This window comes from Stenella coeruleoalba, assembly GCF_951394435.1.
Source record: "Stenella coeruleoalba genome assembly, chromosome: 16".
Lineage (NCBI taxonomy): Eukaryota > Metazoa > Chordata > Mammalia > Artiodactyla > Delphinidae > Stenella > Stenella coeruleoalba.
Window position 1 is genome coordinate 14,473,216 of NC_137162.1, and position 14,119 is coordinate 14,487,334.

At 46.5% G+C, this 14,119-nt stretch overlaps 1 protein-coding gene across 6 annotated transcripts in view; it reads left to right on the forward strand.

Annotated features, from left to right (window-relative positions):
- GFRA1 (GDNF family receptor alpha 1) overlaps positions 1–14,119 on the forward strand; it is a 212,635-nt gene that overhangs the window by 134,501 nt on the left and 64,015 nt on the right. For all 6 annotated transcript variants that reach the window (XM_079899357.1, XM_079899359.1, XM_079899355.1 and 3 more), the window contains one exon: positions 4,418–4,754. In XM_079899357.1, the coding sequence (XP_079755483.1) occupies positions 4,418–4,754 (337 nt within the window). The remainder of the gene's footprint in view (positions 1–4,417; positions 4,755–14,119) is intronic.

Sequence of the window (14,119 nt, forward strand, 5' to 3'; positions counted from 1 at the left end):
ATAATGCTTTAATGAACATGGGAGTGCAGATATTTCTTTGATAAAGTGATTTTGTTTCCTTTGGAAACAAAAACCCAGGAGCGGAATTGCTGGATCATATGGTAGCTCTGTTTTTAATTTTTTGAGGAACCTCCATACTGTTTTCTATAGTGACTGTACCAATTTACAATCCCAGCAGCTGTGCACAAGGATTCCCTTTTCTCCACCATCTCACCAGCATTTATTGTCTCCTTTGATGACAATTGTTCTAACAGGCCTGAAGTGATACCTCATTGTGGTTTGATTTGCATTTCCGTACCAATCAGCATCTTTTCATGTACCTGTTGGCCTTTCATATACCTTCTTTGGTAAAATGTCTCTTCAGGTCCTTTGCCCATTTTTTTACTTAGGTTATTATCATTACTCTTACTTTTACTATTGAGTTGTATGAGTTCTTTATATATTTTGGAAATTAACCCCTTATCAGAACATGATTTGCAATATTTTCTCCTATTCCATACGTCACCTTTTCCTTCTGTTGATGGTTTGCTTTGCTGTGCAGAAGCTCTCTAGTTTGACGTAATTCTGCTTGTTTATTTTTTGTTGTTATTGCTTGTGTCATATCCAAAAAGTCATTGCCAAGACCCATGTCAAGGAGCTTTGTTCCAGGCCAATTTTTTAAAACTTATGTATTATACGGAGAACTTTCAGAGAGAAATAAATGTTCTGGACCTCATGTGTTAAGTTTATTCTTATTATAATTTTATTTGAAGTTTATAAACATAAAACTATCAGCTCTTCTTTGCTTTTATACAATTATAAAGGCAACACACACCAATTAGATATGAGCAAAACTTTTAAAACAATGAAATACAAATCAATAACAGATTTAATATGAGGAATGGTATTGTTTCGCGGAAACTAAATTGGTGCTTACAGTCAGGATGTAGTTCTCTGTTTCAGCATGAGTTCTTTTGAGTTTGACAGGCCTACATTACTGTGTGCCATGGGATGACTTAATTTTTCTGACATTTTTCTCCATTTGAACTTACATGAGCTGTTTGTTCATATATCCCTGGCTACATCATTTAAGTATTAAGTCAACCCGTGTGCCTCTATTTTCTTTTTAGCCAGAGATCATAAAATACCATTGAACACCAATGCAAGTTATTGGAAATTGTGTTCGGATGTCCAACCTTAAGGGCCTAATCCAGATGATCCAGAATCTGGTCATATTAATTTATTTTAGATTATCATCCCCAAATGCATAATTTAGAAATCTCCTAGCTAGCTGTAGACCTTCAGGAATATCAATCACTGTTGCCAGTGGGCCCAACAGCACATCATTAGAAAGTCTCAAAAGAGAAGAAGGCTAGAAGTGTCACCAAAGCCTGGTGGAAGCCCTGGTGATCTGTCAGGACACATGGTGAATATTTCACTCCTTGAGTCCTGAAGTGCCTGAGTAGGAAAACAGAGGAGAGAAGCCACTTTGGGAAAGTCATGTTGGAGAAAATGCACCAGGGGTGCTTGTTAAACCAGCAGGATGTACGTGCAGCTTCTGGCTTCCTGCACTGCTCACCTAAGAAGGGCTGAATGTCTTGTTTATTGCCTTCCCCATGAAATTGTTGAATTCAGATGTCATAGGCAGAAACACACACCTGGGGCATCATAAAATACTGCTTATGGTACCAGGGTATATCTTTGTGATTCCAGCATGTTGGGTTTTCTTAAAGCAAGACACACCATCACTAGACCAGGGAGAGTTTTTCATTTCCTGAAATGTTGAACTTGTGTCTGTTCTTCTTTTCTTGTACAAAATTTTATTTTATTTTAGTAGAACGTTTAACGTGAGATCTACATTCTTAACAGGTTTCTTTTTTAATTTTATTGAAGTGTAGTTGATTTACAATGTTGTGTCAATTTCCTCTGTATGGAAAAGTGACTCAGCCTTACACGTATGTACATTCTTTTCCATATTCTTCTCCACCATGGTTTGTCACAGGATACTGAATATAGTTCCCTGTGCTGTACAGTAGGACCTTGTTGTTTATCCATCCTATATGATAATAGTTTTCATCTGCTGATCCCGAACTCCCATATCTTCTCTCCCCTACCCCCGCTCCCCCTTGGCAACCACAAATCTGTTCTCTATATCTGTGAGTCTGATTTTGTTTTGTAGATATGTTGATTTGTATTATATTTTAGATTCCACATATAAGTGATATCATGTGGTATTTGTCTTTCTCTTTCTGACTTAGTTCACTTAGTATGATAATCTCTACGTCCCAGTGGGCAGAAGACCTAAATAGGCATTTCTCCAAAGAAGACATACAGATGGCCAAGAGGCACATAAAAAGATGCTCAACATGGCTAAGTATTAGAGAAATGCAAATCAGAACTATATAATGAGGTACCACCTCATACCAGACAGAATGGCCATCATTAAAAAGTCTATGAATAACAAATGCTGGAGAGGGTGTGGAGAAAAGGGAAGCCTCTTACACCATTGGTGGGAATGTCAATTGGTGCAGCCACTGTGGAAAACAGTATGGAGGTTCTTCAAAAAACTAAAAATAGACCTGCCATATGGTCCAGTGATCCCACTCCTGGGCATATACCCAGACAGAACTATAATTTGAAAAGATGCATGCGCCCCTATGTTCATAGCAACACTGTTTACAATAGCCAAGACTGGAAACAACCTAAATGTCCATTGACAGATTAATGGATAAAGAAGATGTGGTTTATATATACAATGGAATATTACTCAGCCATCCAAAAGAGTGAAATGATGCCACTTAACAGATTTTTAAGTGCACAATATAGTATTGTTAAGTGTAGGTGTGATGTTGTAAGGCCTATCTCTAGAACTTATTCATCTTGCATCACTGAAACGTTATACCTCTTGAATAACAACTCCCCATTTCTCCCTCACCTCAGCCTCTGGCAACTACCATTCAACTCTCTGCTTCTGTGAGTTTGGGAGTTTTAGATACCTCACATACGTGGAACCACTCAGTATTTGTCCTCCTGGGACTGGCTTATCTCACTTAGCATAATGTCCTCAAGGCTCATCCATGTTGTTCCCCATGGCAGGTTTCCTTCTTTTATTTAAGGCTGAATATCCCATGTGCCTTTTAGATACCAAATGCACTGCCCTGTCTTTTGGTCCCACCCAACCCAGCTAGACTCTGTCTCCTCTCTTGCTAATTCGCAAATGCTTTCATGGTCCCCACCGACTGGGTGCATAAAGAGAATGAAAGGGGGTTTCAGAACCCATGAAGGGGCTGAGGCCTGAGCAGGAACTTGCTGGGGATTGAATCCCACGATTGTGTGGTGCTTGTCTGCTGCCTTCTTGCTGTCTCTGGAGGGTCCCTGCTACACCTAATCATCAATTTTCCATGGACCGTCTCATAACTTGGCTCTAGGAGGTTTTTCCATCACTTTGCCTTGCTTGGCGAAGACCTATATTATGGGAAATGAGCTTAATTTCCCTTGTCCATTCATCTTTTAACTTTTCCCATTAGCCTTGGCGCTGCCAGCCCACCCCAGTGAGCCCTGCCTCTTCCGTGCTTTCTCTCCAGGCCTCTCAGTGGGCAGCCTGGCAGTGGACAGCACTGGTTTCTCTGACAGCATGAGCACAGAGGGCTTGGACAGAAGGCAACATATGTTTTGTGAGATGCCTAAGGCGTATGGTTTGTAAGCCCATTGAAATTCTATCCAAAATACTAACTGAATTTTTCTAATCTGCAACCTCAGTACTCATAGATCCCAAATTTTCTATGCGGTAAGTTAAATGGTAATTGAGGTTTGCAAATTTTTATGTAATTTATTCTGGTTCTCTTCCAGTGGCCTGTGAGCTAGAACTACAGCTTCGATGTAGTTGCTTCTTCCTGTTTAGAGAGCTAGCATAATATTCTGTCTTCTGGGCTCAAATAACCATGCAATTACTCTGTAATCATATAGTAATTAACATGTACTATGGGCATTTATTACATAATTATATTCCTGGAGGATTGCATGGCAATTATACTTACATTCAGTATATCATTTTATATATTATGTAATAAACAAGTATATAATTTGTTGCTTTTTTCTTTTATCCTAATTTCAATTTACCAACCAGGAGCTGGAAACTTGTTCTTCTGTTGCCTTGTTTGTATGTAGTCAGGCAGGTGCCTGAGCTCCTTTGGCCTTACTCAACACCTCCTAATCATACATCTGAGACAACGCTAGGAGCTTGTGTGCTGCCGTGGGCTCCCAGCCTCTGTGCCCCTGATACTTCCTCATTGTCATGAACTCATTAAGTTATTAGCTTCAAGACACAGAGTTGATCAGAGCTGCCAGCACTGCCAGGTGAATGGCCAGATCTCAAGGAAAGCAGAGCAGCCCCAGCACACAGCCCTGTGATCATGCCCGCCTTTCTCTCCTTTTGCAGTGGAGCACATCCCGAAAGGGAACAACTGCCTGGACGCCGCCAAGGCCTGCAACCTAGACGACACCTGTAAGAAGTACAGGTCCGCGTACATCACGCCGTGCACCACCAGCATGTCCAACGATGTCTGCAACCGGCGCAAATGCCACAAGGCCCTCCGGCAGTTCTTCGACAAAGTCCCGGCCAAGCATAGCTACGGGATGCTCTTCTGCTCCTGCCGGGACATCGCCTGCACCGAGAGGAGACGGCAGACCATCGTGCCGGTGTGCTCCTACGAGGAGAGGGAGAAGCCCAACTGCCTGAATTTGCAGGACTCCTGCAAGACGAATTACATCTGCAGGTAAGCGCGTGCCAGCAGCCTGGTGATTAAGGAGGTGGTGGAGAGAACCTTTATGCTGCTTCAGTGGCCAGGCTTCTATTTTCTGAATTTCTGCAGGGGGGTGGGGGAGGGGAGTCATTGGGATGGATGGGCCAAAACCTGACCTCTGCCTCCAGCACGAGGTTCTTCAGCAGCTGATCAGCCTTTTGTGCTGAGGAAGGTTCCCGTCTTTAACCTGAGGGAAGCTTTGAGAGGTGCTGGAATGAGGTCAATAGGACTTCGTAAGCGCAGAGGGTCACCTGAGCCCAGGTGAGCTTGAAGGCATGTGCCCCCTCTGTTAGACCTGAGAGCTGCCAGGGGTCAAAAGCGTTAAGTAAGTGGGGTAGCAGGTGCTGGAAATACGGGGGCTCTTGTCATCAAGGTCAGAAAACTGGAAGAGAGCAGCGAGAGGGAGGGATGGAGCCGTGTCCAGCCCCTAAGAGGAGAACTTCCAGAATGCCTGGGTCTGCTCTGGGCCATTCAGTCAACGATGTGGCTGAGAATAGATGCCTTCCGTGCTTCCGGATCTCAGCCCCCATCGAAACCTGGCAGTGTTGTTGAAGAGTCACTTCCTTTTCCTTTTTGGCCATTTATTAATTTATTTTAATGTTTGAAGGACTCCATGAATATATTCTATGTGTGTGTGTGTGTTTTTTTTTAAAGCAAAAAAGCAATATAGAATTAGTAGAGGGAAAGGGAAGTTTCCTCTTGCTCCCAGCCATCACTGTCAACAATTTGATGTGAGTCCTTCCAGAACTTTGGGTTGAATTCATTGCTGATCAGAAAGCAAGTAGATTTTGATAAGCAGAGACTTGACTCTTTGCCGCCTGAGGCAATGCTGGTGCTAGATTCAGAGCACAGGATAGAGATGCAGACGGGGCATCATCGGACAACACCTGTACTTTGCCCCCAGGATAGAGCCAGGAATCTTCAAATGCCACCGCTGACAAAATCCTGTGCACTTGATAAATGTTCACAGGTGGACAAGTAGATGAGGGTGTGACTTTGTGTTTGTTTTCTTGTAAGTTTCCCGTTTCTAGAGCAGAGGGCAGGGAAAAAACTGATAGTTTGAGGATTCTGGTAAGCTGAGTTTTGTCAGTTTAAGTTTTATTCTGATAGAATGGAGTCCCATTCTTTCCTTAGACTAGCTCTAATAGTGACCAAAGAAAAATAAAAGTCCTTGTTATCTGTGAACTCCCTCATGCTGAAGACTTCCGGGGAGTAATATCCCTCCATTTTTTTCCAAGTTGGAAGCTATCTGAGGAAGAACTCAGATGGCCGAGCTTGTCTTGGGAGGAGTCAGGTGCTCAGGCAATGCAACTTCTCCAAAGACTCTTCCTCACCTTCACGCCCCTCTTCCATTGAGACCCTCTTAACTGAGGGCTAGGATCAGGGATCACTGTGCTCTAAGGATCCTGAGGAAGAGGCAGGACCTCCTCGCAGCTATAACCTGGGGAAGGCAATCAGCCAGGGACTCTAAGAACGCCCTGCTCGAGATGAATGTGGTGAGGACAGGACCAAGGGAGAAGCTGTGGGAGCTCAGCCTGGCATTAGGATGCCAGGGGACAGAGAATCTGAAGACCTGTCCTCTGAAGATCCCAAGTTCCTGTGTCCCTTTAGTCTTTGAGCAGAGGAATCCCTCTGCTAAAAGCAGGACTTTCCAGGGTCTTCCTTGGCTTGAAGCCAGACAGCCCCTCCCTGTCTCTACAGGAGACGTTATCCTGTTCACTGATGGGTCCAAGCCAGGAAGCCTGGAGATGGGAGGCTGCTGTCAGGGGAGGGAATGGAGCAGTGCATGAGCCTTCCGTCCACTGGACCATGGCTGGCAGGCGGAGAGAGCATGGTGATGGAGCCTTTCCTTCTCTTCTCACGCGGTCTGTCTTGCACGTGAGGTCCAGAGGAGGCTCCTGACACCTCCTGTGCAGGCTCAAAGCCCACCGTGAGGGGTCCATTTGCATTACCTGGCCTGCTCTCTAAAAAGAGAGAATCCTCGGAGAGTTGGTGTGAATTAGTCAGTTAGTTGGTGTGAATCAGATTGCTTCCCTGCTAAGCTGTGGTGAGAAACAGCTGGAAGTTTGGGAACTTGGTGTGTTCCAAGGAGGTGGCAGGAGGAATCTGCAGATAATGGGATGGTTTGGGTCCTGTCTGGGGACCAGCCTGGTTCCAGGAACTGGTTGTGTTGAGGCAGCATAGCGTGGCCTCAGCTGATGGGGCAGAAAGGAACAGGGGACAATGGGACAGCCCTCGCCTAATGACTGACTGTGCCTGGTCACACCGAGGTCGGGCTGTGCTGACAACAGCCACCAGGCAGTGGGGTGAAGTCGGGCTGGACTGGAAACTGCAACCAGAAGCAGTCTCGGTGCTGCTGCCAGGTTCCTGGCTCTGGGATGTTTGGGAATCCAAATCCTAGACTCTCTAGGGCCCTCCCAAGTGAAATTTGCCTGCATGTGATTGGTGGGTTTTAAACCGTCTCGCGTCTTCTCTGGGAAGGTGAATCAGTGACTTCCCCTGGTGTTACCTGTCCTTAAGTTATTTATCCCGTAATTTCTTTCCAGAGCCTGAGCTTATTACTCATGATTACCCCCTCCCTGTCAGATGTGGTAAATGTAATTTAAGCTGCTAGGTAGGCTAGCGGTGTTTTCTTTCATCAGGTTTTATTAGTCTTGTCTTTAATTTTATGCCTTTTATTGCATCTCATCTCAATCCATCTCGGCAAAGCCCTTGGAGTTACTACTACGTGGAACAGCAGCTGGGGCTTCGGCAGGGTTTCATGTTAAAGCTGCTCTGACCCAGACCCGTTTGGAGGAATGGAGGTACCCCCAATGGGATGACTAAAGGCCTAATTTGAATATCCCCAAAGCGAAGGGATAGCAAGAGGGAAAATCGCTTCCTAAAAAGCATATTCTTTGAAAGCTCACATTTCAAATGCTCCAGTGCCATCTCAACATCAGGGACTATCAAAGAGCTGCTGAAGCTCATTGAAACCTCCCTGCGCTTAATGATTTCCAACTCGAAGCACACAGGTTTCCTTCCCCAGGGTCCAGCGGTGCCTCTGTGCAAAACCTCTCTCCTGCGTTTTGCCTTCAAACAGAGGAGATGCAACTTTAGCTTTTCCTTTTGACTTTGTTTTCTTTTCTCCTTTTCCCTTTTAGGGAAGCTGACAGGTTTCTTTCCTCTTAGGGTGGTTGGGGACAGGCGAGAGCTTGACTGTTTAGGCCTCCAAGCTTGCCTGCAGAAAAGCAAACGCGGAGGTGTTATTAGAAGGATGTGATGAGATTAAGAGCCTCCAGTTCTTCCCCTGAAGCACAGTGTCTCCCATACTCATTGTCCTCCGGTTGCTTTCCTTAGTGCCTGGAAGGATGTCAGGTTGGGGTTTGGTCCTAAAGGAAGCATATTCCTTTATTCCCGATGAAAGCGGTTATATATACAAAGTTTAAAGTTGTGCCTCTCCTCCTTTCCCTCAAATTCTGACCTCCAAGCTAAGCTCAGCCCTTGGTCTCTGACTCAGGGTGCTACAAATATGTTCATAGCTCTTTAATTTTTCTCATTAATCACTCAGGCGCCTCTGCTGCTCTTCATTACCCAAAGGGCTAGCATCTTTCTCTTGAGCATGCCCCCTCCTGTTTTCATCTAAGAATTATACAGTTATTTTCCAAAACCTGTTCTGCTTCCAATGCCAGGAAAAGAGGGAGTCTGAGGCTACTGGCCAGCCGGCCTGACCTGTGGGTTTAGCTGCTGCCACACGGTGTCGCTGTTGTGGACAGCCCAGAGGTTGCTTTGTGGTTTGGTGACTGTGCCCTTCTTGGTCATTCTGCACCTGCAGCAGAGGTGCTGCATCTTGGGTGCAGAGTAACAACTCTTAGTTCATACTCAGCATGCAGCCACTATTTCCCAAAGCGTGACATATTGCCCTGGGGGCTGGGTCCTAAGGGGTTCCCACCAGAGCCAGCCCTCCAACTTGAGCACACAGTATCTCAGACTCTCCCTTTCCTGGCAATGTAGCCTAGATGGATTTGAGTGTTGTATTTGCATTTTCTCTCTTTTCTTGTTTTATTGTGGTAAGAACACAACGTGAAGTCTACTCTTTTAACAGGTTTCTAAGTGCACGATATGGTATTATCTATAGGCACAATATTGTACAGTAGATCTCTAGGACTTATTCATCTTGTATAACTGAAGTTTTATTCCCACTCATCAGAAACTACCTTACCAGGGGATAAGGAGGGGGGGGGGGGAGGAATAAATTGGGAGATTGGGACTGACATATGCATACTACTATATATAAAATAGATAATTAATAAGAACCTGCCGTACAGCACAGGGAACTCTACTCAGTATTCTGTAATGGCCTATATGAGAAAAGAATCTAAAATAGGGTGGATATATGTACATGTATAACTGATTCATTTGCTGTACACCTGAAACTAACACAATATTATAAATCAACTCTACTCCAATAAAAATGAAAAAAAAAAAAAAGAAACTACCTGCTCACCCCTCCCCCTAGTTCCTGGCAGCTACAATTCTGTTCTTTGCTTCCACGAGTTTGATGATTTTAGATACCTCATGTAAAGTGGAATCATGCAGTATTTGTCCTTCTGTGACTGTTTTATTTCACTTAACATAATGTCCTTCAGGTCAATCCCTGTTGTTCCACATTGCCTTTTTAAGGCTTCAACAGTGCTTGGTCAAGGGTACCTCATAGCTTTTGGAAAGATTCTGATAATGCTGAACTTCAGAAGGGAAGGGATCAGGACCTCTGCCCTCTGTCTCCAAGGCTTTTTGCCTAGCCCCTCCCCCACCAAGATATACTTGCTCTTCCCGGTGCCCAGGCTCTGTATCCTCATTGTTTCCAAGAGCGGTAGCTTTTACCAAGTGACCAAGTACATATGGTTCTACCTTTCCCCAGGGACTAAGGATCCTATAATTGTATCCTGGAGACCTGTTTTTTTTGTTGTTGTTGGTGTTGGTGGTGGGTTTTTTGGTTTTCTTTTTTGTTTGTTTGGTTTTTGGGGGGTTTTTTTGTTTGTTTTTAGCACAGCCAAGAAGATCTCCCTTGGTATAGCTCCAGAAGAACAGCATATGTAATTTTCAAAATTCTGCCCTAGCCAGCACCGCATTTTCCACACTGAGGCTGACCCTGTTATACTTAGAGGAAATATGTTGTTAATTTGTTAACTGGGACAACTGAGGAAACATGTCACAAGACCATGCAGCAGATTTCTTCTCCAGTAACTTACTTGGTCTGACAGTGTTAGTGCACCTTTGAAAGGTGAGGAATGTATTTCCTTTGCTTGGAATCAGTCCTGTTTTGCACAGTAAACTGTGGCTCTTAGAAATCAGGGACATCCTCTGCTGTTTGGGCCACATTCCTGAGCTGAAAACTGGATTCTACACCACTGTATCCGGGCCTGTCTTGACATGTGGCAAAGTGCAGGAGAAAATGGCTCAGAGGATAATTAATGCCTAAAACTAAAAGGGTAGATTAATTTGGCACTCAATTTTATTTTACGCTGATTCATTCACAAATGGAAATCAGCAGTTAGACAATGCAAACTTCTGAACCATAGAAAGAAAGGTTCGGGAATATGAGAAAATACAAGTAGAACATTTTCTAGTTCATTTGAGCAGTTTTCATTTCAAATGATTACATGGGTGTCTTTAGCGATGCAGAGTGCCGAATCACTCGTTTTTTTTTTTTTGGTGGTACGCGGGCCTCTCACTGTTGTGGCCTCTCCCGTTGTGGAGCACAGGCTCCGGACGCGCAGGTTCAGTGGCCATGGCTCACGGGCCCAGCCGCTCCACGGCATGTGGGATCTTCCCGGACCGGGGCACGAACCCGTGTCCCCTGCATCGGCAGGCGGATTCTCAACCACTGTGCCACCAGGGAAGCCTAGAATAGCTTGTTTTTTAATGCGCCCCACCTGCGCGAGCTGCCTGCCCCGCTCCGGCCCCCCCATCTCTTGGCTGGAGGCCCCCTGGACTCCTGGTGAGGTAGGGGGCTCCTGTGTGTGTACGGTGATTCATTAAGCAAAAAGCACGGACGTCCTCCAGCACCTGCTGGATGCGGGGAGGAACACACCTCCTGGTGGATCTTCCAAACCTCCACCCCCAGCCTGTGCATCCACGCAGCGCTGGCTAAGCAGGGTCTGAGCTCACTGCATCCCTGGCTAACAGGGGTAACCTGAGCTGTGAATCAGGCGGGAAACCGCTGCAATTTGCTCTATCTTGTTGCCTTCTATCTCTTTCCTTATCTCTCCTTTGGCAGGGACGGGTGTGAAGCCATTTGTCTGTTCCTGCTGGAGCCTGTTGCTAAAAAACGCCCGTCCAGATTTACTCAGCGTTCTCACTCTCCCCAGCCAGCCCCTCCCGCTGCCTGCCCAAGCTCAGGGGCTCCACTTGCTTCCCCTCACCCCTTCCCTCACCTGCCCACGTCCTCACCAGAGTCACATTGGCCACTCTTAGCCCTGAGACAGAGAGATTCAGACACTCCTTTACATTTGTACATTCTGCCAGTTATTAGAACCACATGGACAGATGGAATTTTGACCGCAGGACTGTCTTTTGCTGCCTTTGAGTATGAAAGTGGAGGGAAAAGGAATGGAACTGTATCCACCCAGAAAGCCCAAAGAGAGCCCCATATTTCTTTGGGGGAGGAGGTGTCATAGTGGAGGGTCTCAGGACCCATATTCAGACTGGGCCTCAGCAGGTGAGAAGTAGGGAACATCAAGCAGAAAGAAGGCACTCGGGTTTGGGAGGACATAGTGAAGGGAGTGGGAGGCGGTCTAGGGTCTGTCCTGGAGGCGGAGGGAGAAAAATTAGTGTGATACAAAGGCAAGAGGTTGAGGGCCTCCGGTGCCATGTTGAAGTGTTGGATTTTATCCTACAAGGGGCAGGGGAAGTAAGATATGATCAGCTGGACTTCAGAGAGTGCCCAGGTGGCAGTGTGGGGCAAGGATTGGGGTGGGGAGAGGCCAGGAGGCCAGATAGGATGTGCTTGCAGTGGACCAGATGAGGGGTGACCAGGAGGATAGAGTCAGCACATAGGAAATCTGTCCATTCATCCATCCACCCACCCACCCACCCATCCATCCATCCAACCAGCTGGTCTGCAGTTACTGTGCCAGGAGTAAAGACCTGGCTCCTCACTGGCCGTGCGGAAAAGAAGGCAGGTGCACATACGGTCATTACAGCCTGGCGTGGAGTCTGTGGTCAGGAAGGTGCAAAGTGCTGCGGGAGGACAGAGGTAAGAACAGCCAACTTGGCCTTGGCCTGGAGGGTCAGCAAGGCTTCCTGGAGAAGCTGTCATCTGAGCTGGGCTGGAAGGACGAGAGGCACGGGAGAGACCACCAGGGGTAGAAACGGGACAGAGGCCCAGGGCTGTGGATTTGAGGAAGATGTGGGAACAACAACCCGTTTACTGGGTTTTAACGATGAGAGGCACTGGGCCCCATGATCTCAGCCCACGTGGAGGAGCTAGGAACCAGCCTGATCTTGCCAACTCCAAAATCTGGCTTCTGTCATTCTTTCCAAATGATTGTCTTTCATGACAAGAATACAATGTTCTTATACCATTCAGCCTTACCACCTTTAGTTCCAGACGGGCAGAATGATAATCCCATCCAGCCTCGGGTCTGGACGCTCTTTATGGCTCAGTAACTAAGACAGCATCAGTTTTAAAGATAGTTTTCACAGAGCGTTAGGACATAATGTCCATCACAGCCTCCTAGCATCACTTAAAACATTACAAAAGAAAAGAAGCTACTCAGGTAATATGTGGTCATTAAGTTCTCACTTTAATTTCCTTTTGAGCATTCATTGCTTATTATAGAGTGCTTTCTCTGTGACGGCTTACTGATTGCAAATCATTTCTACAAACAGGAAAAAAATCTTTCCAGACCACACTGGTTTTCTTCTTCACTGAGCACAGTCTGTCTGACCCGAGGGTCCTAGGTGTGTAAGTCATGTGACCGTCACCCAGGAGCTCCCAGGGACCTGGTTGCTTGGACTCTTAACTCCCTGCTGAAGTGTCACTGGAGTTTAGAGTCCTTGACCCTCACTTCCCCCCAGGCAGCAGATGTCAGGGACCTGGCTGTGTATCTCATGGGTGATGAATTCTCTGCTGTCACAGAGCTACAACCAGCTCTAAACAACCCATGGTTATGTCACCAGGGTGGGGCGGGGGGGGGGGGGGGGGGGGGTCATCCAGGTGTTTGCCTTCCTGCCTTCTCCTTGCCCTCTGGCCATTTCATTATCATAGGAGAACTTCCATTCTGTGATTGCATCTTGAATGCAGTGCTGATAAAACGTGCGGGTGGTGGGGGTGGGGGGGTGGGGCGGAGAAGCCTGGAATTGTTCCCAGATATGCTGAAGTGGGAGTGGGTGGGGACTTGAAGGGAGTTTCTGGAACCCAGATTTCAGGCCACTTTGTCTAAGAACCCAATTGATCCCCTCTGCTGCTTTGTGCAGCCTGTTCCTCTTCAAAGGGGACCCTTCTGCTCTGCCCAGTGAGCATTTCACGCACTAGGACCCGTGAAGTTCCTAGGCAGCGTAAACTAGCTCCCCGCTCAAGTCTGGACCGAAACCCAACCATACAGATTTACAGTCTCTTTTTTTTCTTTCAAGGGAAGGGGATGCCTCCGTTTTATATCGTTCTCTTTTTCAAATGTGCTTTATCCACGGAGCAAAGAGTGGGGGAAAGGGAGACCCCAGTATTCCTAGAGGGCTGCCCCCTTATCCAGACCAACATCCTTTGGGGTCCAAGGGCATCCCATGCTGGCTGGCATGATGACCCCTTAAGCTGAGGCTGTTACCTCACTGTCCCGGCCTCCACAGGACACAAGACTTCTTTTGATCATGCATGGTTTGCAGTTGACATAAGTTCCCATAGCCTGTGACCCAGAGCTGTCTCATTTTTGTGCGGGGAAATCTGCCCCCCCGTCACCGGGTGGCTGTCGTGTATGACTAGAGCCCGGGTCTCACAGCCAGGCTTGGGGTCCTGCTCCACCCAAGGAAACCCCAGACCCCCACTCAGGCACTACCCCAAGTTAGATATCCTGCAGTCACGTTGACACTTACATTTCTACGAGGCATTTCCACCTCAGTGAATGGGAAATTGCTCTGTGATTTCCGAAAGCAATTAATTACGCAGAAAATTTTACATCCAAGGAAAACAAGAATTTAAAAGAACCATCAATGTGAAAAGTACCACACCAAGCTGGAGTTGGGACTTTTTTTTTCCTTCCCCAGTAACTGTCGATGTGTTTGTGAGTGAGGCGACCCTGGGCTCGCATCCTGGTTATGATAGTTGTAGAACATGGGCAGCTCGTGGCCTCAGTTTTGCATCT